General features: G+C 43.0%; 1 protein-coding gene across 1 annotated transcript in view; it reads right to left on the bottom strand.

Moving 5' to 3' along the window:
- Nucleotides 1-26,244, bottom strand: part of DENND2A (DENN domain containing 2A) — a 96,439-nt gene that overhangs the window by 22,940 nt on the left and 47,255 nt on the right. Inside the window, exons 7-14 of the mRNA XM_058531413.1 lie at nt 19,066-19,266; nt 14,111-14,204; nt 13,548-13,598; nt 12,194-12,381; nt 7,762-7,871; nt 6,704-6,773; nt 5,466-5,543; nt 851-991 (exon numbers count right to left, since the gene is read on the bottom strand). Of these exons, the coding sequence (XP_058387396.1) occupies nt 851-991; nt 5,466-5,543; nt 6,704-6,773; nt 7,762-7,871; nt 12,194-12,381; nt 13,548-13,598; nt 14,111-14,204; nt 19,066-19,266 (933 nt within the window). The remainder of the gene's footprint in view (nt 1-850; nt 992-5,465; nt 5,544-6,703; nt 6,774-7,761; nt 7,872-12,193; nt 12,382-13,547; nt 13,599-14,110; nt 14,205-19,065; nt 19,267-26,244) is intronic.

Raw genomic sequence — 26,244 nt, forward strand, 5'->3', positions numbered from 1 at the left:
CACGTGCACATTTTTCTCTTTCAAAAGGTGGCTCCTTCCTGGTGAGCGGAGACTGGCTTTTACTCTCAGCACAGTACCTGCCCAGTGCTGCCCACACAGTGGGGCTCACTAACGGTAACATCCCCATGGCCAAGCTACCTGCATCTGGTGTGGGATGGTTTAAGGTTCTCCAGCGACAAGGAGAGCGCTCCTCTCCGTGCTGGGAAACTGGGTTGTTCCAGAATGTCCCAGACCCATCCTCATCCGTCCCCTGTCTCCAGAGGTGACCTGCTTTTCCAAGGGCCTTTGGAACTGGAGACTCAAGGCTCAACGGGATCTGCCTTCTGAGGTCCACAGAGTCACATAACGGGAATGGGAAGGATGAAAACAAGCTCCTGCACCAAATCCCAGTCCAGCCCAGGAAAGGGACATGCTTCAAAGTCTAGGATGAACAAAAAGTAGTACCTGAGCCTGTCTTCCCTGAGAAGAATCTGTTTTACACTATAAGGTTATAGAAGTGATGCAGACCACAAACATAAAAAGGTTCAAATACAATTTATGAAGGTAATGGGCTATTAAGAGAAGTTAAGGATGTTCCGTGCAGGTCCCTAACCTGCGAGGCCAACATCATGTGAAGAAACACCACGCAGTGCCATGGCATAGTTCTGGGGGTTGTTCCTTGGCCCAGAATCGACTGAACTTAGGGTGGAATTTATGAGGCTCTCATAGATGAGTGATCTGGGCCAGCCTGAAGAGCAAGAGGACATCACTGAATGCGAAAGCCCACCGAAAGCCAGCGCCTCGGACCACTGGGACTTGGCTGTCTGGGCCACTCCCCCACCTAGGACAGGAAAGGAACCTGACAGCCTACCTCAGTTCCTGATCCTGGCAAGAAGTTCTTGACAGTGATGGTTTTTCCCAGGGCTGGGAAAGGGGCTTCCATGACACTCCTCATGAGGGGCTGCACCAGGGCGGGAGAGATGCCTCGTCGTTTTTCCACCTCATCCAAGATCTGCAAGGATCAGAAAAGCAGCTCAGCTACTCTGAAGTCAGGTCACCAAGGGGTCACTCTGTTGCAGATGAAGTGGGCCTGCCACAATGATTGAAGAATTAGGGGGAAGCCCTGCTGTCCTCTTCAGGCCAAGCTTACTGTCTCTTTCACCCTAAGCGGCATGGCCCAATTCTCCCCTCTATATAACCACTCTCTTTGCCATGGGACTTTGCAGTTTCTCCTACTAAAGGGTGAAGTACCGTTCCTTGCCCCCTTGACTTTGAAAACTGTCCTATTTGTCACATGAGTTTGGCCATGTGACCTAATGGACTAATGTATGCATTCTCAATGGGAGCAATATTGCCTCCAAGGGGGTAAAAATTGCTTTTTGGGGGTAGTGGTGAAAAAACTTAGATATTATAATGGTTTGTAGCCTTCTAAGGGGCCACAGTACATAAACAGATGTGTGGGGTATCCATGGAATTAATTCTCTGGGGGGTAGCCATTAGGGAAATGTAAACCAAAACCACAATGAAATACCAACTCACACCCATTAGGATGGCTATAAGAAAAGAACAGATAACAAGGGGCCAGCCCCGTGGCTTGGCGGTTAAGTGCGCGCGCTCCGCTGCTGACGGCCCGGGTTCGCATCCTGGGCGCACACCGACGCACCGCTGCACCGGCCATGCCGAGGCCGCGTCCCACATACAGCAGCTAGAAGGATGTGCAGCTGTGACATGCAACTATCTACTGCGGCTTTGGGGGGAAAAAATAAATAAAAATAAAATCTTAAAAAAAAAAGAAAAGAACAGATAACAAGCGTTGGTGAGGAAGTGGAGAAATTGGAGCCTCATACACTGCTGGTGTGAACATAAAATAATGAAGCCCCTTTGGAAAATACTCTGGCAGTTCCTCAAAAGGTTAAACAGAGAGTTACCATATGACTCCGCAATTCCATTCCTGGATATTTACCCAAGAGAAATGAAAACTTATGTTCACACAAAAACTTGTACATTAATGTTCACAGCAGCATTATTAATAACAGCCAAAAAGTGGAAACAACCTAAATGTCCATCAACTGATGAATTAATAAGCAAAATGTAATATCCATATAATGGAATATTATTCAGCCATAAAAAGGAATGAAATACTGATACATGCTACAACATGGATGAACCTGGAATACACTATGCTAAGTGAAAGAAGCCAGTCACATAACGCCACATATAACGGCCTGTTATGATTCCACTTAGATGAAATGTCCAAAATAGGCAAATCCATAGAGACAGAAAGCAGACTGGAGGTTGTCTAGGGTTGGGAAGTGACTTCTAATGGGTATAGAGTTTCCTGTTGGGGTGACGAAAATGGCCTAAAATTGTGTTGAGGATTGTACAACTCTGTGAATATGCTAAAAGCCATTGAGTTGTATATTTTATTTTGTGAGGAGGACTAGCCCTGACTTAACATCCAATGCCAATCCTCCTCTTTTTGTTGAGGAAGATTGGCCCTGGGCTAACATCCCTGCCCACCTTCCTCTACTTTATATGGGACGCCGCCACAGCATGGCTTGACAAATGGTGCGTTGGTGTACGCCTGGGATCCAAACTGGCGAACCCCGGGCTGCCGAAGCAGAGCAGGAGAACTTAACTGCTACACCACCAGGCTGGCCCCAAGTTGTATATTTTAAATGGGTGAATTGTATGGTACGTGAATTTATCTCAATAAAACTGTTACTAAAAAAGAAAAAAATCCAAATGCAAGATCCTCCACAATCTAGTTATAAATCAAAGAATTTAAATAAAAATGCCATTTATAATAATATCACATGTAGCTATTGAGCCCTTGAAATATGGCTAGTCTGAATTGAGACGTGTTGTAAGTACAAAATACTCAGTAGATTTCAAAATACAAAATTAAGAATGTAAAATATCAATGACTTTTCATATTTCAACATGTTGAAATGATAATATTTTGGATGTATTGGGTTAAATAAAATTTATTACTAAAAAGACAGTAAGGAAGTTGCTGAAAAAATTAAACATAGAATTACCATATGATCCAGCAATTCCACTTCTGGAATTAAAAGCAGGGATTCAAACAGATATTTGTATACCCATGTTCAAAGCAGCATAATTCACAATAGCCAAAAGGTGGAAACAACCCATCAATGGATAAACGGATAAACAAAATGTAGTATATACATACAATGGAATATTACTCAGCCTTAAAAAGAAGGAAATTCTGACACATTCTACAGCATTGATAAACTTTGAGGAAACTATGCTAAGTGAAAGAAGCCAGACACAAAAGGACAAATACTGTATGATTCCACTTACATGAGATCCTAGAGTAGTCGAATTCATAGAGACAGAAAGTAGAATGGTGGGTGCCAGGGGCTTGGGGAGGAGGGAATAGGGAGTTAGCGTTTAATGGGTGCAGAGTTTTAGTTCGGGGAGATGAAAAAGTTCTGGAGATGGATGGTGGTAATGTTTGCACAAAAATGTGAATGAACATAGTGCCACTGAACTGTGCACTTAAAAACGGTAAATTTTATGTACATTTTAGCACAATAAAAAGAAAATAATATGACCAAAAAAGAATTTCATGAGGTGGGGGAGGCAATTAAGAGGAAAAAAATCTAAAAGGGCTGCTTGGGGAGCAATAATGAAAAAAAGGTTGAGGAACACTGAGACAGAAGTGACAGTGTGCCAGATGTAAGCCCAGGCCTTAGGAGGCCTGCCTTATGTGTTTCTGCTTGCCCTCTTGTGCCTGTGCCATCGCCACCAGAAGAGCACGCATGGGTCAGCTCACTGTCTAAGGAGGATGACAGATAAGTGGACCAGCCTCAGACTCAGACATGCAGCCTAAAGCAGAGACCAGCCAGCCTAGATAAGCCACTCCCAGCCTACCTGCAGCACATGAATGGGCCAGTGGAGATGAGCAGAGCTGAACCCCAGCTGACCTGCTCGTCGGTGAGAGTAAATGATTGCCGCTTTAAGCCACTGTGGTTTGTTACACAGCATTACTGTAGCAATATTTAATGATATACCTTTCTTCAGAGATTCTGAGAGCTGTTCTTACTAAAGGACAATTTGCCATTTTAGTCATCCTGTCCCACACCCGGACACAGCTCGAGTTCCAGGGATCAGTTAGCCAAAGCTCCGTTGCTGCTTCCATCCTGAGTATCTGCTGTGGGGTCTTTGGCAAGTCATCATACTACACTCCTAAAATATCCCCAGTCACAAAACTGACATAAAATCACAGGATTGTGCATCACGCAAGTATGTTAGCACATTTCCTTGCGCTGCGTCCCCTGCCCATGACATAGCAATGAAGCATATGTGAGCTCCAAAGCTATGCTGGATGCTGGGCTAACTCACACGACCTGTGTGTAGCTTTCATAAGCATTCTCCCAACAACAAAGGCTATGACCTACAACCTTATTTCTATGCTTAAACAAAGCTGTGTGAAAGACTGGCATGAGCAGCAATGCATACCTGTGCTAGAGCTTGTAAATGACCAACTTTAATGTAGAATGATTACCACCTCGGTGGAGCGCATGTAAGAACGTGTCTCAGGTTACGTTGATATCATTAATTATTTCAAACAGACTTGCACAGAAGTTATAAGTTCTACTGTGGCAAGAGGTCACACTCTATGAGTATAATTCAGACTTCCACTGAGTTCAGGCGGAGGGTGGGCAAGAGGCAGACTTTTGTTTCAGGATGCTTTTAGGAAGTGCTGCTTTACATCCATGGATTAGATGTGGGACATCAATTCTCCAAAAGAAAGCTCAGACTGATATATATGCTCAAGAAGGAATTAAAATAAATTTATGGATTAGATACTCATGTCTGGTTAATATAGGAAATGAATGTTGGATTATACCTAATTTTTGAGATTAGCATCATATAGGATAGCAATTATCTCCTATACACCAATCCAAAATAGTGGGGTGGATGGGCCGATTCAATATGGCAATTCCTATGTCTTGATGTATTGGCTCGTTTTCCCAAAAAGAAGACCAAATTACATTAAGATTTTGATAGACTTAGAGCACTATTACAATAATAAATCTCACACACACACAGCAGATATACACACACAACAAATATGTACATAGATACATGTACATCCATCCCTCACAGTGGCCTTTTTGTCCAGCAAAAGCTAATATGACAAAAGACAAAGCTTAGAGGAAGAAAAGTAAAACACATGGAATATTCTGGGAAGAGCCTCTGCCCCTCCCATCCTTAACTACAATTACTTTCACTCTCTCCCCTTCCCCAGTTTCTGGGCCTTGACTTTCGTCAACTCTTATTTCCTATCCCAGTGATAAGAGAACAGAGGAGGCGATGAGGGGAGGAGGAGGAAGTGGGAAAGAAAATAGGTGGAGAATAAGATCATAAAAGTACCCAGAGTTGGAGGGTCTCCTGTCTCTTCCTGGCCCCTGCCTTGCCTTCCCTTCCTCCCTTCTCTGAGCCCAAGTCCTCACCTTGGAAAAGAGGCTGAAGCATCCCAGGCGGCTCACGATGCAGTAAACTTCAGGGAGACGCTTCCCTTTGCCACCAGGCTTTGGAGTGAAACACAATGAAATCATGAGTGTAAAAACCTCAGGGAAGGAAAGAACGCAAATGCTTTTGAGTGCCTACTGTGTGCCAGCTGTGTCCACATACCACACCTTTGGACAACCCAATGAAGTAAGTAGTTACCAATACCCCATTTTATAGGCGGAAGGCACTTCTGGCCATGTGGTATGTATTTTTTTATTCTCCTGAAAGAACCAAATCAAGGGTGTTGTGCACACAGTAGGTGCTCAATATGGCCTATGGACCATGCAGTAAGGAGGCTTAACTTGTTTACCCAAATCATTGTAGTTCCTTTTAAGGAGTTACCTTGAGAACATATGTTTATTATAACGATAAGTCCAAATGAGAAATCATTTCTGAGAATCCTTTTTGGAAACTGACTTTTAAGCTAATTTTCAAAACAAAAAGAAAATCAGGCTCAATACTTAAACTCTAAAGTAATTTTATCAACAAAAATTATTATCCCACTTAACTTTTTCAATTATCCATACTTTTTATTCAACAATTTATTTTAATTTTATTCAACAATTACTAATTAATTCAACAAATATTTATTGAACACCTATCTGCGCCATGCATTATTGTTGACTCTAAATTATATTAGCCTGTTTCTCAGACTAAAATAAACTCTCAGTGGAAAATGATTTGCCACTACTGCAGATTTTCACAAGAACGGGCCTCAAAAAGACAAGTTCTAAAATGTTTTGTCATGGTCATTTCATTGGAATAAGTTTCTGACTTAAAGGTGCTTATTCTGAAGGAGACACTTGAATTATTTGCATCATGAACAATAAAACCATGCTTCATCTGCCCTTAGCAACTATTACGAATGTTCTCTCTAAGCTATTAAAAAGTCTGTTTAGCACATTTTATTAGAAAGGACATTTGGCCTAAGGAGAGAAAGGTCTTTTATTTGGCAGGGAAAACAATGGAGAAAGTATTTTCTTTCCAAAGGAGACACAGATATTGTTCCCATCTACCAGTAAGGCTCAGGAGGGCCCCAAATCGTCTTCCATGTTTTTAACTACCCTGATGAACTGCCACACCTCCTGTCCCTTCTCGCGTGGCATAAGGTCAATGAAACCTTAGGAAGCCAATGCTGTCTGCACAGAGCTCGTGCTGACTGAGAGCAGAATGTACTAACCAGCAGTCTTCGGCAGTAACCGAACCTTCTGCTCCCATCTTCTCCAGTTAAGACAAATGAGAATGTTTCACTGTGGTTGGGAAAACAAAAGTGCGTTACAAAGCAAAACAAAACGAAAGACACGTTGCCGTGAGCACCCAGGAGACATTCTGGAGGAGGCCGTCAAACAGGGCTGCTCCCTGTCTTGCTTGTCCGTCTCTGTGCTAGGACTCTGGTCACCTAGAGCTCTGGAATCTATGTCAGAGAGAGGGAGATCTGAAGTGTCACTGTGTCTAGAGAGGAAAGGAGGAATTTTTTTTCACCCTGAGCTCTTATGGATGGTATTCTGTCACCTGAGCCACCCCAGTGCACAACACACAGCAGTCATTCACTGGGCATCTATTGTGGCTACTGCTTTCACTGAACTTGAGGGCGAGGTCGCTGATCTAGGGATGTGACTCAGTGGAGGAGCAGCTGAAGAGGGGGACAGTTCTGTACCCCTCTCAGAACTGCCCCTGGCATGGCTCTCCTGGGGAACTGTCTGTTCAGAGCCACCTCGAGGCTTGGACTGTCCTTAAAGACTGCTGGGCCAACTTCAAGGAACACAGTGTCCCTCAAACACTTAGGATATGCAGCCTACAAGTTTGGTCAACTGCTGAAACATCTGTTAATAAAAATGTTGGTATCTAACAACATGGGGTAAAGCAGAAATGTAAACTTAACCATACTCTGAGTAACAGCTGGAGGGGCTATTGAAGAAATGTGTCTGGAGCACTGGACAAGGAAGGATGACAGGCAATGCTTCCCTGACTTTCCCTAGACTAAGAATTACCTTATCGCCCTTCACATTGGCTTACGAAACAAACATATTCCCAGACTGAGTGGGAGGCCTGGGAATCTGCCTACTTAGCAAGGTGATTCTCATCTTCAGGAAAGTTTTAAAAACACTGATAGGGGAAATCTCTAGGCTCAGGCTTAATAGGAGGACTGACTTATGAGGTGTGCTCTCTATGATCCCCTCTCTAGTTCTCGTCTTAGTCTGTCGGGGTAGGAAGGGGAGATGCCAGCACAGCACATACCTGGTAAACTGCTGGACAGGAGTCCAATCCTTGGCATCAGGGAAACAGAACTGGGGGATAGCCTTCAGCTGGTCCTCAGCCTCTCTCATGAACTTGAAAGACCTTTCCAACTGCAGGGAGAAGAGCAAGAGAAGGTTGGAGAATAAATCTCCGAATAGGAGAGTGAGGCAGATGCTTGGCAAGACCACATCTCCCACCTACTCACAGTCGTGACCAACACCTTAACCTCCTCTCGTGGGAAGGGGTTGTGGCTCAGTCTGCTGGAGCCTTTTTTACCCATGGCAGTTCCAACTAGAATCTTGTGAGGTAAGTCAGGAGAAAAAAATGGTGTGTTTAAGAGAAATGTTCTCTACGCCTAAAATTCTGGAATATGAGCATTTTAATCAACAAGGAAAAAAGTCACAGCAATCCCTTCCAAATAGGAGACCCATGAATCTGCAAGGCCGAGCCTCAAATCCGGTCTTCTGATCCCTGGGCCCAGGCAACGATGCCCCTCCTCAATCAGGCAAAGATGTTTTACAACACTTCTTAGCAAATACATTCAGTTAAACTATACTACACAATGAAATTCAAGAGAGTCCTTGAATATCAGAACTAGAAGAAAACTACATATCATCCATCTTTATTTTAGAGATAAAGAAATAAGCCCTGAGAAGTTAAGCAATTTGTCCATGATCACACAACTAGTATGGAATCTAGCTAGAAATAAAAATGATCTTAATCTCTAGTCTGCCTGTCTTTCTCTGATTTATCTGAGACATCACAGACTGAATGAATATCATCTTACTTAAAAACAGAGTGAATAATAAAGTCTGATTTAGAGATTCTATTTAAAGCCACAACTTTGCTTATTTTGTGTATGAATAGGAATATGTGCTTTCAAAAAGCACCCCATTCTGGGGATCTGTTGCACATCAATGTGCGTGGAGTTGACAATGTTGTACTGTACACTTGGAAATGTTGGGAGGGTGAATTGTATGTCATGCGGTTTTTTGCACAATTAAAAAAAAAGGCACTCTAGATGTAAGTTTGGAAAACAAAAAATAATAGTTTAAGGGCCACCTCGGTGGTGTAGTGGTTAAGTTTGCAAGCTCCACTTCGGTGGCCCAGAGTTCTCAGGTTCGGATCCCGGGCACGGACCACTGCACCACTTGTCAAGCCATGCTGTGGCCGCATCCCACATAAAGTAGAGGAAGATGGGCACAGATGTTAGCCCAGGGCCAGTCTTCCTCAGCAAAAGGACGAGGATTGGCATTGGATGTTAACTCAGGGCTAATCGTCCTCACACACACAAAAATTATAATAGTTTATAAATTGGTACTTCTAAAGTGTTGGGAAGAATTGTTGGCTTTTTGTTGTTGTCATTGTTGATAGGTTTATATTTGCTAAATTTCCTTTATAAATAGTTAAAGAAAAATAAATTATGCTAAAATCACCTTTAGTAATTTGACATATCAGATATTTGAAGCAAGTAGAGTCTGAGTTTCTAAAGTTAGGAAATTGTAATGTCTAATCTAAATTCTGTAATATTTTCCATTAATTTCTTATTTTGTTTCTCACAGCTTGCCACTGACCTCCACATTAAACCAGCCTGGCAGACAGTTTCTGAAGTCTGCAGGCCAGCAGTACCGTTGATTGCTTCACAGAGATCTGCAAGCCTTCCCAAGGCCCCCAAATGTCAGAGAGAGGAGTTCTCCGAAGAGAGATCCAAATGAATAAAGTACTGGGCTGATTGTTTTCAACTTTAAAATCCACTTCTAGTGTGATTCCCCTTAGGCTAGATCAAATTTAATTAAAGCTGCCACTAATATTAACGGTTGAGACAACTATCAATGAATGAAACATAGCTACCATTTATAGACTTAAAGCCAGTCATTCATTGTCCTTTAGTCTGTCTTCTTCAGAATAAATAGTCACTATTTCTTTTCTGTATAACGGTTCTCTCTTCCATCCATGATCCAGAAGATTCCAACTGGTCCTGGAACAGTTTTTGAGTTGGTAATTCACTAGCTCAGACTGTTGCCAAAGCAATAATTTTTGATTACCCTTGGATAGTCTCACAGAGAAGCAAATACTAGCTGGGTGTAGTTGTTGGAAGAAGTCATTAATCACCACAGAGCGAAGGACCCCAAACTATAAAGAATACCAAAGGAAGGACTAATGACATTTCTCCATGGCGGAAACAGCATTAGAGAACTGAAGAGCAGGCCTTGTAGGGAAGCGATTTCCAGCACCTTTCATCACGGCCCAGTCACCATTTGGATGCACCACCCTCAGATTACATGCATGATACACACAAATATGTGTGTACACACACATGCCTACACACACTGTCATTAGCATATGAGTTATCAACCCACACATGCACATACATGCTCTTACATGCACACAAGCACATTTATAGGAAGTGGCACATAGAATTCTCTTACAAATACAACCAGTCAGAGACGGCTGGAAAGTATCCCAGTCTCCATGAACTGCCATAAAGATAACTGTGTGAAACATTTTAATGGAACATGGCAGTCATGCTCTTGTGTGTGAATATGGAGTGTAAACCTTGATTAAGGTGAATATGGGAGTGGGGGATAAAACTCATGAGAAAGAGTTAGAAAGGAGGAGAAAGGAGGAGAAAGAAGGAGAAAAAAGATCCTTCTGACAGAGAGTGAGTGAAGGCAAAGAGATATAAAATAGCCTGGCAAAAATGCATATACAGAATGACCACCATAATATTAAAAATACGTATCTAAAGAAACACTGGCAGCAAAATACATTTCCAACAGAAGGAGAGTGGTTAAATAGGGTACACCCACATAACGGAGCATTATATAATTTAAAAAATGATGTTTTAGAATTTGCATTAAATATGTTTATAAATAACGATAGGTTTACAAAACATGATACAAAAATTATACAACGTACAATCCCAGTTTTGTAAGAAAATTATACTATGAGAAAAGACAGAAGAAAACAAAAAAATGCTAACAATAATGATCTCTGTATAGTGGGATTATAGATGACCTTTTTATTTATACATTTCTGGATTAGTCCCCTTTTCAATAGTGACAATGCAACTTTCTACTCAAAAAGTTTTAATGTGGATGTCTAGGAGTCTGGAGATCTAGGTTGGAACCTACAAGCATTCAACAGATATGGTGATTCATTAATTAATTCATAAACTAATGCCTTTATTCCTGGAACATTGATTAAGCATTGCCCTGTGTACAACATTGTGCTGGGCCCTGAGGGGAGTAAGCAGGATAACAGGACAGTCCTTCGCACCTTGGTGCTCACTCTGTGATTCTCAGCTAACTGTGGGCATGCCGATAGTATTGGGGTTTTCAGGGGATTATCCCCAGAGGTCAGCTGGAGGAAGGTGAGTACATGCCAGTTTGGAGGGCTAGTGCCTATGGTTTACTTATACGTAGTTTCTATCCTAAACTCCAAGGATAGGACTTGATTGCTGTGCTAGACCACTGTGGGCAGAACAGAAGGAAGGCTAGCCCAGGAAAGGAGGCGAGGGACAGCTGGGACCTAGGCCTTGGTAGATGCTGGGTTTATGCCTCAGTGGTGGCAGCAAAGGGAGGCCCTGAGGGGACCAGGACAGGAGCTCCCTCCCTTCTTCCCACCTCTAAGCATCCTCATTTTATGAGCTGTATGAAGAGTGTCACATTCTACCTTGTGAGTCTTTGTATCCTTATCTTATGCCCTCCCGTCAGAGTGTAAGCTCCCTGAGGACAGGAAACACATCTTGCTCATCTTTGTAATCCCCCAGGACCAAGGAGAAAACAGCTTGAATGTAACAGGATCTCAGTAAATCCTGAATAAGAATGTGGTAGAATATTTTTAATACTGATAACAAAGCCTGAGAATAATTTATATATTATTGGCCACGCCATTTCAGGCTTCATTGAATGCCATTTCATTTTAGGTGCCATGATTTGATACATGGTAAGCCAAATCCACATAGCCATGAACCATGTTAGAATACAATAGGATTCTCATGCATGCACACACACAGAGGTACATAGTGCGCATACAGATGTTTAGCATGGACACAAACATGACACTCCTTAGGGAGAGTTGTGTGGCTTGACAGGAAAGAGGTTTCTAGGATAGGCTGGGAAGAGATGTGGCTGGATAAGGAGACGTGGAGGATGAAGAGGATGGTACAGTCAGCCCAGTGACCCGACCACAGGAAGTGAGTAAGTATTTTTGTCCATACTTTGAGGCCTTGACTCTCACTTCCTGGGACCTCCCAAATAGCAGGAGTGTTTTCCATTGGATACACCCTAATTAGGACCCATTTTCAAGATGCTGGACACTAAGCATTCCTCAGACTCCCACACCTCGCTGAAACCATGAGCCCCCACAAGATTTTGGCAAGAATGCTGCAGTCCCCTGGCAGGGCACAGGGGCCTGGCCCGCCCTGTACCTTCAGAGGGAACTGCTGGGTGAGTTCTGGCACATATGCAGCCCCAGCCTGCTTCTTGTGCAATGATACAACCACGAAGTACTCGAAGAGCTGCCTCTCCTGGTACTCGATGAGCTCCCGGTCTAGTGATGGGTATCTTGGAGCCTGCTTCAGGCGTGACTTCACATTGACCAGGCGTTGGCTATGAGCTGGAGAGAGAGAGAGAGAGAGTGAGCCTGAAAATGACTCACTTTCCAATGTGGAATAGCACAGAGCTGCAACAGGTTATATAATTCTCAGCTCCAAGTGCTTTTTCTAATTCCAAAAAAGTGTTCCCACCTTAATAAATTAGTACAAAACTCTTTATTTGGGATCCTTGCCAAGGTCTGGGAGGAGCAACATTTGACAGGCTGCCAGGCTAACTGGGGTTCAGGAGCCTGGAACAAGGGGCCTCTGCTACACCATGGATTTGCTGTCTGGACTTGGGGCAGCAGCTCGAGAAGTCCTTGCCTTCCTCTGTCAGATGGGGTGGGGACACTGACTCCTCCCCTCACTCTTCTCCTTTATCTTTCAGTTTGTGGGATGTGACAAAATCCAGACCATAGAGCTTTTGGAGCTGTGAGCTTTGTAAACATCCCGTGTGATTCAACTGACAGAGACCTGACTAACTCTAGAACTCCAACAACCTTCTCTCCTGCCACTAGTCTATGCGATGGAATGGACTTGCTTCATTCTAGAGGTGGCCAGGGAGCAGTTGGGCATTAGAGGCGAATGAGGCAGGGCCAATGAGTGGATGAGTCCCCATTGCCTCACTCAGCAGTCCTAGACTACAGCTTTCTTTGGCTTCCCCGGGGGTCTGAGAAACTGAAAAACTCACTAAAGCCTAGACCTAGATCACCTAATTTTGACCCACAGGGACCAACTATTTCAGTGACTTCTTTTGACAGATGAGGAACTAGAGGCCCTGAGATCTTAAGTAATTTCCTCCAGAATAGATAGCAATTTTAACAGTAGGGCAAGAGCCCCAGCTCTCAGGAGTCCCAGGCCAGCAGTGTTGTGCCTTACACAGGTCAGGAAGGCAGCTATGATGTAACCGGAAGGCACAGCAACAGGGACGTGTTACAACGTAGTGGGGTCTCTGGAGTAGAGCAGTAGGCTCGGTGAACGACCAGGCCATTATGGTCACACTCAGGACTGACCCACCCCTGAAACATTCCCCCCTTATGCTCCCCACATCCCCTCAAGACATTCACGCTTTGCCCAACAAGCTTGCGCAAGCAGGCTTCTGTCCCACTCATCACTTTAAGCAGGAAGGGCCATCCTTGTAGCTTCCCAGTCACCTGCGTGCACCCTGCGCAGCAATTGGTCTTCTCACCTTTCAGCTTTTCCTCGGTGTCACTGTCAGACTCACTGTTCTCATCTGTCACTAGACAAACAAACAAAAAGAAGGAAAAAGTTGCAAATGTGAGTCCTAACGCAGGAAACTTTTTATATACGGTAACACAAATCCAAGATTTCTAGTTCAGAGGGGGTGTTTTCTTTTTGTCTATTTAAATGTAACAGACAAACCATGTCTTTTTGTCCAACTAAATGTATTTCCAAATTAATTTGGCTCTAGTTCAGATGGTACCTATATTAAAAAATACAGCAAAAGATACTGGACCCTTTTATGCATGCTGAGCAAAGAAGACTGCTCCCATGGTGAGGTCTGCGCATGTGGCACTGACTGACCTGATGGAGGACAGCGAGAGAGGCCCAGAGGACAGGCCACCAGGCTGAGCTCTGGGCTCTTTGACTGTCCTGAGGACAGTGGGAGACGTTGACAAAGCACCAACTTGTTCCTCTCCTTGGTGAGCCAATCCAAAATGACAGGAAGCCACTTCTGGGAAGAATCTGTTTTCAGATTCTCGTGGGAGGAGGGATGGTGGGGGGTTCTACCTTTTCCTGAGTTGCTCTCCGTTGACTGGGACAGCCTCTTCACCCGTTTCTTTCCTCTCCGCGCCTCATAAATGGCATTGATTCGCAACACCAGCTGCCAGACACCAGGAGGAGAAAAGCCAGTGTTAGCAGCCTCCTCCCCACGTGCAGCTAGGATTCCTTCGCTGCCCATTCTCTTCTAGGATGATGGAGGGCCAGGGAAAGGGGCGGGAGGAGATATTTCCCACTAGCCTACTGGTGTCTTTCAATCATTCATTTCTGCCAGATGGGAACGTGGCTGTCAAGAACACTAAAGGAGGCTGCCAGCCTCACTGATGTGCAGGCGGGTGTTGTCTAAATATGCTAATGAGTCCAGCTGAGACACAGAGGGAGATGATTTCATTGGCTAACAATGTGATGGCTGCTCCCACTCTGATACTGCGATGCCACTGTGGTTTGGGAAGGCGCTTTTGCTCCCAAAACAAAACAAGAAAAGGAAGAAACAGCAAAAAAAGAAAAAGAAAGTTCCCAGGCAGGGCCCCTGCTGTGGGAACCACGCCAAGGAATGTCTGAGCAGCCCTGAGAGTGAAGGGAGCGGGGATTACGGTGGGCCTTGAGTCCTACCTCGGGACTGCACGAAATAGTGCCGTGCACCCAGCCCACTGCCCTTTCTGCAGTGAAACACTCTCTCCAGACTTGCCGAGGCCTTTCATGACGTCTCCTAGTGCCAAGCCACTCAGCAGACACCATCACTGAGAGGCACTCTCTCCAGGCTGACGATAGCAGAACGGTCTGGTGATCGAAGCCCAGGGTCACTTCCCACCAGGCTCTACAGCAGCCCCTGCAACTTTCAAAGGTAGAAGCTTCCTGGGTTCCACCAGGTTGGGAGAAAGGGAAGTCTACCCATGCATAGTTGAGGCAAACTAGTGATTTTAACAGGTAACTGTGATGTAAACTGACTTGAAAAGTTTTAAATTCTTTTATGCATTGGGAAGAAGAGGAGAAGGGATGTGCTAGGGTAAACCAGATGGTAGGTACCCAGGTGGGCACAGTGGACTAGCTCTTGCCAATCCCCATCTCTGCCCAGATGAGCTCACCAGTTTCTCTTCACAAGTTGGAGCACTGGCCCGCCCAGGGAGGAGAGTGGCTTATTCTCAAGGTCTCCTTGTGGTGGGCCTGGGTCCTGTCCTTCTAGCTCTGCAGATTGTCACTGACGCTGCCCTGCCATATCTCGGACACCTGCACACTCCAGCTCCTGACGGGTGGCCCAGCCCTGGCTTTGCCAGCTCTCTTCGTGAACTCCTCGTCCCTAACAATGAATCTGACCCGAATGAGGTCTCTGCTTTCACCACCAAATCCCTGCCACGTGGCAGTTATTTATATTTGCTCTTACAAACCAGCCATTTCCTTGAGAGCTCACACCCCTGAACTGCCCTTCTCATCTTTTCGCACATGTTCTAACCATTGGGATATTAACGCTAACTCCATTTCCCATGGAAGAAGACATCACATAAATGAGTTGCTAGTACTCACAATAGCCAAGAGGTGGAAACAACCCAAATGTCCATTGAAGGATGAATGCATAAACAAAATGTGACATGCATATATGCAATGGAATATTATTCAGCCTTAAAAAGGAAGGAAATCCTGTCATATCTCTAACATGGATGAACTTTGAGGATATTATGGGAAGTGAAATAAGCCAGTCACAAAAAAAATAAATATTGTATGATTCCACTTATATGAGGTACCTAGAGTAGGCAAATTCATAGAGACGGAAAGTAAAATGGTGGTTGTCAGGGGCTAGGGTAGAGGGAAACGGGGAGTCAGTGTTAATGGGTGCAGAGTTTGAGTTAGCAAGATGAAAAAGTTCTGGAGATGGATGGTGGTGATGGTTGCACAACAAGGTGAACATAATTAATGCCACTGAACTGTACACTTAAAAATGGTTAAAATAGTTTTATGCGTATTTTACCACAATTTAAAAAATATAAATAAACAAACGAGTTGCTAGGTCAAAATGCTTTTTGGGGAGGAAGAAATCTTTAAACCCATTCAAAATCTCCCCCTAAAATATCTAAAAATAACTAGAAAGAAGACAATTATGATAGAGTTAACATCCTTCTACTTATTCAATTACAATGAACACTAGATTGTGAGCTGCAGGGGGCAGGGATTTTGGTTACTTCCGTTTACTGCTCTAACAGTACCTGTGTGGGATGGAACAGCGCCTGGCACACAGGAAGTACTCAATAAATATTTGTTGATTGTGAATTTGTTGAATGAATACTAAGCATCTCCTATATGTAACGGATTTGCCTAGAAGCTGTGAGGGATAAGAAGATATACGGATGTGGCTCCTGTTCTCAGGGAGTCTAAAAGCTAACAGGGAGGACCAAGAAGCATTTATAACTATCACACAAGACAATTCATGAGTGCTGGGTGAATAGCATAAATAATGTGACAGAGAAGGGTTTTCTCACTTTAAACCAGGTTATGGAATAAGTGGAAGCCATGTATACTTCAGTCAATAAATCTTTGTTTCTTTTTATTTAAAAAATTTTTCCCCAGAGAGAAAAACTTTAAACGTGCTTTCACATAATTGTACTTTAACAGGAGATAAGTTTTGTTGTTTTAAAAGTGTTCTGTGCTAGAAGTATTGACCTTTTTAGAAATTTTTTTTAAGTTGAAATAAATATTTTTAACTATAAGCTCATTTGAAAGATTGTCTATTTCAAGCATGGGGACTATCGTTAATAACCCTGTATTGCATATTTGAAAGTTGCTAAGAGAGTAAATCTTAAAAGTTCTGATCACAAGAGAAAAATTTTTGTTAAGTATGTATGGTGACGGACATTAACTAGACTAATTGTGGTGATCACTTCATAATATACACAAATATCAAATCATTATGTGTACACCTGAAACTAATATAACGTTGTGTGTCAACTATACCTCAATTTAGAAAAAAAAGAAAGAGAGTCTGTTTCAAAGAGTCATCTGGTATCTAATTCTGCCCGTGGCAGTTGCTGAAGAAACAATGGATTTCACACAAACCTGCTACAGTGTGCTGCGAGGGAGGCAGGATGTGAGAGTGGGCTGAGCTGCTTCTCATTATAAAAGACATCACAATGTCTCTTGAATCCTGAGGACAGCACAGTGCTGTGTAATTAACTGCTCTATTTCAGTTGCCATATTAATGAAGACCATGATTGCTAGGAGAACACAGAGAAGGACTGTCTTTTCCTCTCTCCTCTCCTCCACTGGGACTCTCATTCCTCTCAGGGCTAAAGCAGGGAGAGAGCAAGGGAAGCATCCACATTGCCAAAAGGGACTCTAACAGCAGAGACAGCCTACAGAAAACCAAGCAACCTGCTATCTGAGAGTTGTGAGTAGCCCATTAAGTCCACCTTGCTAGATAAAAACACAAAAGCAAGGTTTGGATAGCAAATGGTTTAAGGTTCCAGAACATGCAAGTCGTGAATGTGCCTAGCATAGAACCTTTGACTTCAAGTAAAGGATTCAGAGCATTCTGAAAGAAAGAAACACAGTATTCAAGAGGGGATAAACCTGGGGTAAGATTAAGTAACAAGTGATAAAACTGAGGAGTAATGAGACTAACTGTAATTAGTCATTTGTTTTCTTTTAAAATGTTTCTTTAAAGAATTGTGTACTGGACTCTGAGAGTAAGAATTCCTGTTCTAAAACTTCCTGTAAGAAGCTGGTACCAAACTCGCAAATGAAGAATGACCAGGGGGCCAGCCTGTTGGCGCAGTGGTTAAGAGCGCACGCTCCACTTCGGCGGCCTGGGGTTCGCAGGTTCGGATCCCGGGCATGCACCGACGCACTGCTTGTCAAGCCATGCTGTGGCGGCGTCCCATATAAAGTAGAGGAAGATGGGCACAGATGTTAGCCCAGGGCTGGTCTTCCTCAGCGAAAAAAAAACAGGAGGATTGGCAACAGATGTTAGCTCAGGGCTAGTCTTCCTCACAAAAAAGAAAAGAAAAGAAAAAGGAATGACCAGCGCTGCAGGGCTGGAACTGAGCAAAAGGAAATTTAATCATTAGCAGACACATGAGGACGCACATCCAAGCCATTGGGCATGTTTTACCTTTTGGACCAAAAAGAGCCAGGAAAGATTTTTTTTTTCTGAGGAAGATTAGCCTTGAGCTAACATTTGTTGCCAATCCTCCTCTTTTTGCTGAGGAAGATTGGCCCTGGGCTAACATCCGTGCCCATCTTCCTCTACTTTATCTATGGGACACCTGCTACAGCATGGCTTGACAAGTGGAGCATATGTCCACACCTGGGATTCAAATCTGCAAACCCAGGGCCACCAAAGCAGAGTGCGTGAACTTAACCACTATGCCACCAGGCCGGCCACTCTTCCTCCTGTTTTTGCTTGAGGAAGATTAGCCCTGAGCTAATATCTGTGCCAGTCTTCCTCCACGTTGTATGTGGGTCACCACCACAGCATGGCTAACAAGTGGTGTAGGTCTGCGCCCGGGATCTAAAGCAGAACGTGCCGAACTTAACCACTACACCACAGGGCTGGCCCCAGGAAAGATGATTTTTGACAAGTGCTGCCTCAGAGCATAGGCTCCACGTGGTGCCGCCTTTGCAGTGGGCGTTGACAGAGTCTGAGGCAGAGCGTGATGGATGGAGGTCTACTTTTTGAGGTCATGAAGGAGGAGGACGTAGCCTTTGGAGGCTGGGCACTGAAACATGGTCTGGGATCAGAAGTGTAGTTAAGGCTGGGAGAGGGCTGGCTAACAGGAAGGCTACAGGACCACAAGGATTATTATGACAAAGGCCCAGACATCCCAGCCTGCTGGCTTCACCGTATCCATCTGGCCTGTGAGGAAGCAGGCAGACGAGGGCCCAGTGATTTGTTCTCTGCCCAGACTCCTCAGCAGCCTTCCTTTGTAGGGCAGGGGGAGTGCGTATCTGAACATGAAGCTTGTTGCAAGCCTTACCTTGGGTATCTTTCTCTTCTTCCTGCCATTCTGTGGGTCTCCAAGGTTAAAGAAAGTGTCATCAGGGCTACTGGGGGTGGACGGGGGGCTGATTTTGGAAGGGGACCCAGTTCCGTCCCGACTCAGCTTCCTAGTGTCCAGCAGTTTGAAGTTTCTCCTCTCTGAATTTTGCCGGAAAAAAGCAGGTTTGGACAATGACTGCTGCGAGGGGAAGGGAGAAAAGAAGAGTAAATAACTACAAAGGGACTAACTGGAGATACTGGTGGTGCCAGTGATGGAGACCATGAGGTTGAGAAGGGAAGCTGGTCTACGTACCCTGGGTGTGTTGAGTTTATCTATATTAATAAGTGTTCAATAAACATCATCCAATTATGGGAAATTAGTATGATAAAGGATGCAGATCTAATTCATCTCTCTTTTTGGATAAGTGGGAATTCACCTGGCTCAATCCCTTACCTTTACAAATGAGGCTTTCTAGTAATCCAAGACACGCTGTACTGGGAGTTACAAGACCTGAGCCTAGCTTTGACTCTGCCGCTGGCAAGCTGCATGTCCCCTACACAAGGAATTTCACCTCTCTCGGCTTCAGGGTCTTATTCTAAAAACAAGCTGCTTTAAGGTCAAAGGCAAACAAAAAACTGGTAGAAAAATGTGCAACCTATAACATAGAAAAGAACTCATCTTTCTACTACATACTGCAAATTAATGAGAAAAAGACTAACAATTCAAAAAAAAAATAGGCGAAAGGTAAGAATGGAGAGTTTATAGAAAAGTTACAATGATTCTTAGATATATAAAAAGATTCTTAGCCTCACTCATATGAGAAAAGAAAATTAAAACTCCGTTGAAGAAATATTTTTCACTCAAAGATATAAAAATCTGATAACTTACTGTTCTGGTTAAAGTGAGGGAAAAAGGTGACTTTTACCTTCACATACTGTTGGTGGCACTGGAAACTGGATGGAATGGAAATGGGTACAACTCTATGGAGGGCAATCTAGCAGTTCCAACATATGCCCTTTGACCCAGCAAGCCCACCTCTAGGAATTTACCCTACTGATATACTTGTGCAGAGTTATATCGTACCAGGAAAGTTACATTGTGCAAAGTATATTGTACACTGTGTCACAGCTTATAAACACAAAATATATCCATCACTAGAGGCTGGCAAATAATTATGGTACATCCATCCAGTAGAATACAATGCAGGTGTCAAAAAATCTTAATGTACTGATATAGAAGTTTCTCTCACATATATATTGCTAAGCATAAAAAGCAAGGTATAGAACAGTCGGTATAGTATGCTGATGTTTGTGTGTGTGTTTTAAGGAATAGTTCTGGAAGGATACACAAGAAACTAACAGTGGTTGCTCTAGGGGAGAGAAATAGAGGGATGTGGTGAGAGGAAGACCTTTCACTGAATACCTTTCATACTCCTTAAATTTTGAACCATACAAATGTATTAACTATTGACTAAAATAAGAAATATTGATAAAACAAAAGAACTACTTTCACTACATGTTTTCTAAAGTACATCCAGGACTCTTATTTTATAATACTATAAATATAGTTGCAAAGTCTCTTTTTTAAAGTTAGTTACTGAATTAGATAAGGGTATATGAAGCATCTAGCAGAGGGACAGCTATACACTAGACATTAAATACAAGTCATTTCTCTTCCTTCCTCTTATGATATCGATATTTTTCATACTTTAATGTGCTAACTGCATTATTCTTTAGTATATTATGTTCTTTGCCTATTTATCTTTTGGGATCCTAGTGTTTTTCTTATGAATTTGGATGAGCTCTCTATATAAAACAGATATGAACTATTTGTCAGTTTTGCTGCAAGTATGTTTTTTCAGTGTGGTTTATTTGTGCTTTTATCTTGGTTATGTGGAATTTTTCACATAACATTTCTATATATGAAAATCTGCTCATCTTTTCCTTTGTGAGCAATTTCATCTTTGCCTAGAAAATCTATATCTTTTTAGAGGTTTAACAAATATTTAATTCCCTTTTCTATTGGATTTTCTTAGTTTATTTTGAACATATTTTATTCATTAATCCATCAGTAAGCTATTTTATTATATGCTAATCTAAATCGATTTTTTTCCAAGCTAACATTTCTATTCCACTTAATGAATGAGGCTTTCTTTCTCTATTAGTTTACCATAGAGACCATATTTATCACACCTTAAACTCTCATAGAATAGTCTTATTTTGTGCCATTGATTTATATATTCTTGTTTAGTTCCAAAGAGTTTGTAACAATAACTTCAGAACCTTTTCTTTGGAAAGATTTCCAGGAATAAAGACTTCTGGCCTTCCTAAGTGGCCAGCTCCAATGTTGTATCACGGGTCTACAGGGAGCAATTGCTTAGCACCACAAGCCCTGAGTAGCAGCAGCAGCCAGCATGGTTTGCTCACTATGGGCATCTTAATAATTAAACTGGCAGAAGAAGAAGGAATAATGATGAGCCTTCTTAAGGACCAAATTCTACCCGCAAAGAAATCTAAGGAAATGGCCCCAATTCTTTCACTGCATTGGAATCTCATATCAAATTGTTGGCAAAAAGCAGGTATCTGTTTTCATTAGACGTTTAGATTGTGATAGTGTTTGTTCAAATATCTGACCTACGAAAAGGTCTGAGAAGAAAGAAAACAGAGGGGCCGGCCTGGTGGCGCAAGCGGTTAGGTGCGCGTGCTCCACTGCGGTGGCCCGGGGTTCGCCGGTTCGGATCCAGGGCGCGCACTGATGCACCGCTTGGCAAGCCATGCTGTGGCGGCGTCCCATATAAAGTAGAAGATGGGCATGGATGTTAGCCCAGGGCCAGTCTTCCTCAGCAAAAAAGAGGAGGATTGGCACTGGATGTTAGCTCAGGGCTGGTCCACCTCACACACACAAAAAAAAGAAAGAAAACAGAGAAGGAATCAAAACATAGCACACAACTTTCTAAATGGTGTCAAGAGACCTAGTCGAGGTTGTGTAGGGGCTGCATCTCCCAGTGGTCACACTGTTGGAGAAAGGGGCTCTGGGAACATCCCAGAGCACCCAAAATAAGCCACCAAATGTCCAGGGAGCTTTCATGAGGGAGTGGAATTTCAGTAGCTACTTAACTGACAAAAACAGAAGACTTAGTGGGCTGTGGGGAGAGCATTCTCAAGTATATAGCACAATCTGAGAAGAGGCATAGAGGTAAGGATGAGCAAATCCGACCCAAGTCTTCGTGGCTTAGAGTAGGTGCAGTGAAACAGACGGAAGAGATGATACAACAATGAGGACATCTAATTGTCTGTGGAAGGCCTTTGAAAGCGAGGGTATGAATCTTGGAATCTTAGCAGGGGTCAGCAAGCTTTTTCTTAAAGGCCAGAGAGTAGATATTTTAGGTTTTGTGGGCCATACTCTCTCTGTCACAACTTTCAACTCTGCCATTATAGTACAAAAGCAATCATAGACAATACATAAATGAGTGAACATGGTTACGTTCCAATAAAACTTTATTTATAAAATATCAGGTGACCAGTAGTTTGCCAAACCTAAACTACAGTATAAAAAGGAAGTCACTACAGGACCCTAAGGATGATTGTGTCAGACTGTGGTCCAGAGAAGATTCCAGCTCTTGATCAGAGAGTCTCACACCAGCCTGCCCTGATGATAATATGCCTAGTCCCACTATGTCTCTGTGGAGCCACCTCAGGGGCCCAGCTCTATGGCAGAAGCACACAGAGTCTCCCTAATCTTATAGATATTGGATTCACAATGGACATGACAAAAGATCTGCAGTGTCCAAGGGGAAAAGCAGACAAGGACCTTCTGTTGAAGCCTCTTGAGTTACTTCAGGAGACCAAGTGTGATGGGCCCTGGCCAGGGGACATCTTGGTGGGGAAGAGGGGGCTGCAAGGAAGCTACGTGCCTCCCCAGAGGGTACAGACCTGCACTCAAGCTGGGGTTGAGTCACCCTTCTTGTCTGTGAATGGTAGCTCCTTCCTGTCCTCTACTGTTCCTATCCTACTGCCTCAGGAGACATTGACAGCAGGAGACTAAAAGGGTCCTTAATATAAAATATCCCATCTCTCCCTTACCTATCTCAACCTCATTCCTAGTCTCTTTTACAGAGGCCTCTCCCAAGAAGTACTCAAATGTCATTCACACGAACATACACATTCGTTCATATATGCCCACAGGTACACATATTTACATGAATACACAGACACTCCCTTAAATACACATACATAGAAATACAAAGAAATGCATACACACACATTCCAACAATTGGGACATTACACTAATGTAATGTAATGACATTACATTAAAATGATGGAATATCATGCAGGCAATAAAAATTGTATTTAAAACAAAGTAATGACATGGAGAAATATTCATGATAAATATAAAAGAGCAGCAAAACCGTTTACATAATATTATCCCAAATCTTTTTTTAAACACACAGACACACACACACACACACACAAACACACAGTGTGAGACAAACCAAAGTGTTAACAGTGGTTATCTTTGGGTGTTGGGATTACATGCAATTTTTAAAAAGACCTTTAAAACACACACACACATATATATACATACACACAATAACAATCTATTATAGAAAAAAACACAGGTGAGCATAAAGAAAAAATTAAAATCCCCAATTATGGATGTTTTATTTTCTTCATTACACTTTTCGGTATTTTTAAATTTTTTACAATGAGAATGTTCTATTTTCAGAAAATAAGGTTATTTTTAAAAAGAACACATTGAAAAGCATAATTCTATATATTTAGCAAACATAAATAAATAGTACTTATGTTGCAGGCACTGGTCTAAAGTGGTCTACAAGTATTAATTTGATTAATCTTCATAAGACCCCTTAAGAGGAGTATACTATTTTATCATTCCTATTTTACCAATGAAAAAACTGACGCATGTGGATGAGATCATTTGCCCAAAGTCACACAGCTAGCAAGTGGTCTAGGCACATTCTGAATGGAAGCAGTCAGGCTCTAGAACCTACACTCTTGACCAGACACTGTCCCTCTGTAGCTACAGCTAAGTGACACACGATTTGTTGGTGGGACATGGTGTGGGTGGGCTAATGGTACTAATGCTCGTTAGTAATACTTTTCTTCCCTTACGTGTCAATACATAAAAACGAGTATTGCACATTAGCCTAGATTTCCTTTATTATAAAAATTAGTTTCTACCATATTCACTGTGCTGTTCCAGGTGTGGTAATGGTGGGTAACACACAGCAAGGAAAGAAAACGGCCCCTTCCCAGGGGCTTGCACTGTGTGTTTGTAAGCATCAGCATCTGCCCCAGCTGCACGTCTGCTCTTGTCTGAGAAAGTCTGTCTCACTGACCCTTACCCCTCTACTGAGACTAGGCACCATCTAATTAAATGAAAATCCCCAAAGATGTCTTAGGACCTTTCTGTGGCTGGTAGAGGAGGTCACCACAGAGGGATTGCTTCAGCAAGTTCTAGGGTCCCAGATGCAGCCCAGATGTGGCAGACGCTCCCTGAATATTTGCTGAGCTAAATGGAGGAAGTAGAGAAGTCCGCAGCTGTCCCCCAGAATGGGAGCACAAACCAGACACCCAGAGGTGGGAGAGCAGAGGAATGAGCATGGACACAGCTTGCTGATGACTTGCAAAGGTCCAAAACAGCCTGCAAGTATCAGAAGCAATCAGCCACGTGCACTGGGCAACTGGATTATCTTTCTGCAGGATAGCTACCTCTGGACTTCAAGTTCTCATTGACCTGATTACCTACTATGTTTAGCTGTTTTGGGGACAGAAGACTTCGGTTTTCTCTAGCCCGGCAGGAAGGGGAAGAAAAGGGCTGTGGAGCCTTTATTTTCCAGTGTTAGGGAGGAGCACCCAGTTCTGGATGCAGAACTGCTTTTGGCAGATGTTTCTCATTGTTCCTGAGAGGTGACGTAGTTCACTCCCCACATGAAATGGAGAGCAGGGTAGGACATGAAGGGGACAGACTGGTTGTCACAGCATGCCGTCTTCTTCTAAGTCAGGCTTATCGACTAAATGTTGAAGACATCCATATTCCAATGAAAACACAAACAACACATTTCAACGGCAAGCAGAAATTGTTTTCTAATTACCGATTGTCATGGATTATTCAATGATGACACTCTTTACACAGGAGGAGAAAACAGCAGTTAATTGGTTTGGGCCAGTATTGTAGCAATTGACTTGGATCGGTAAGATCCACCCGTTAGGATAGGTTCTACCTTCAACTCTGTTCAGGAAGACCAGTGCAGAAAGATTCTCTTTGTGACCATCAAACACAAAAGGCATGCTTCGTGTGCAGACGCCACCTGCCAGCAAATGCCCACCTCACGTGGAGCCCAGAGAGGAAGATGGCTCTTTTCTTAGGCTGGAAACAGATCCTTACAATGGGATTTAAACTGACTCTTGCAGCCTGAATTTGGCCTCCTTTTATTTAATTTTTCCCACAACTAAACATTGTATAACAACCACTTATGGTAGACACAAAGAAACAGAATATATACTTTCTGACCTTGAGGAATTTACAATCTATTTGGGGAGATATTTTTAAGATATACAGTCACGCACCGAATAATAACATTTCGGTCAACAACGGACCACATATACGATGGTGGTCCCATAAGATTGGTATCATAGAGCCTAGGTATCTAGGTTTGTGGAAGTACACTCTGTGATGTTCGCACAATGACAAAAGCAACTAATGATGCATTCCTTAGAACGTGTGCCCGTCGTTAAGCGATGCATACCGTATTACATGACAAATCAGAATCCAAATCACTGAAGTAAGAGATGTCATAAAGCAGTATATACAATTTGGTGTGAAATGAATCTTTAGCCCACTGAGGCAAGCAGAGAAGAAGAAGTCCCAGGGGCTGGGATGGCCTGGAAGCTTCCTGAAGGAGGCATGATTGAGCTGGGCCTTAAAGGATGGGAAGAGAGAGGGAAGAGCCAAGGGCGGAGGCGGAAATGACCTAGCACAGAGGTGGGCAGATTAGGGGCTGTGGGCCCCATCTGGCCCACCATCTGTTTTTGTACAGGCCATGAGCTAAGAATAGTTTTTATATTTTTAAATGGCTGAAAAAATAAACAATACTTCATGACACATGAAAATTATATAAAATTCAAATTTCAGTGTCCATAAATAAAGTTTCAT

Source organism: Diceros bicornis, chromosome 3 (genome assembly GCF_020826845.1).
Source record: "Diceros bicornis minor isolate mBicDic1 chromosome 3, mDicBic1.mat.cur, whole genome shotgun sequence".
NCBI classification, from domain to species: domain Eukaryota; kingdom Metazoa; phylum Chordata; class Mammalia; order Perissodactyla; family Rhinocerotidae; genus Diceros; species Diceros bicornis.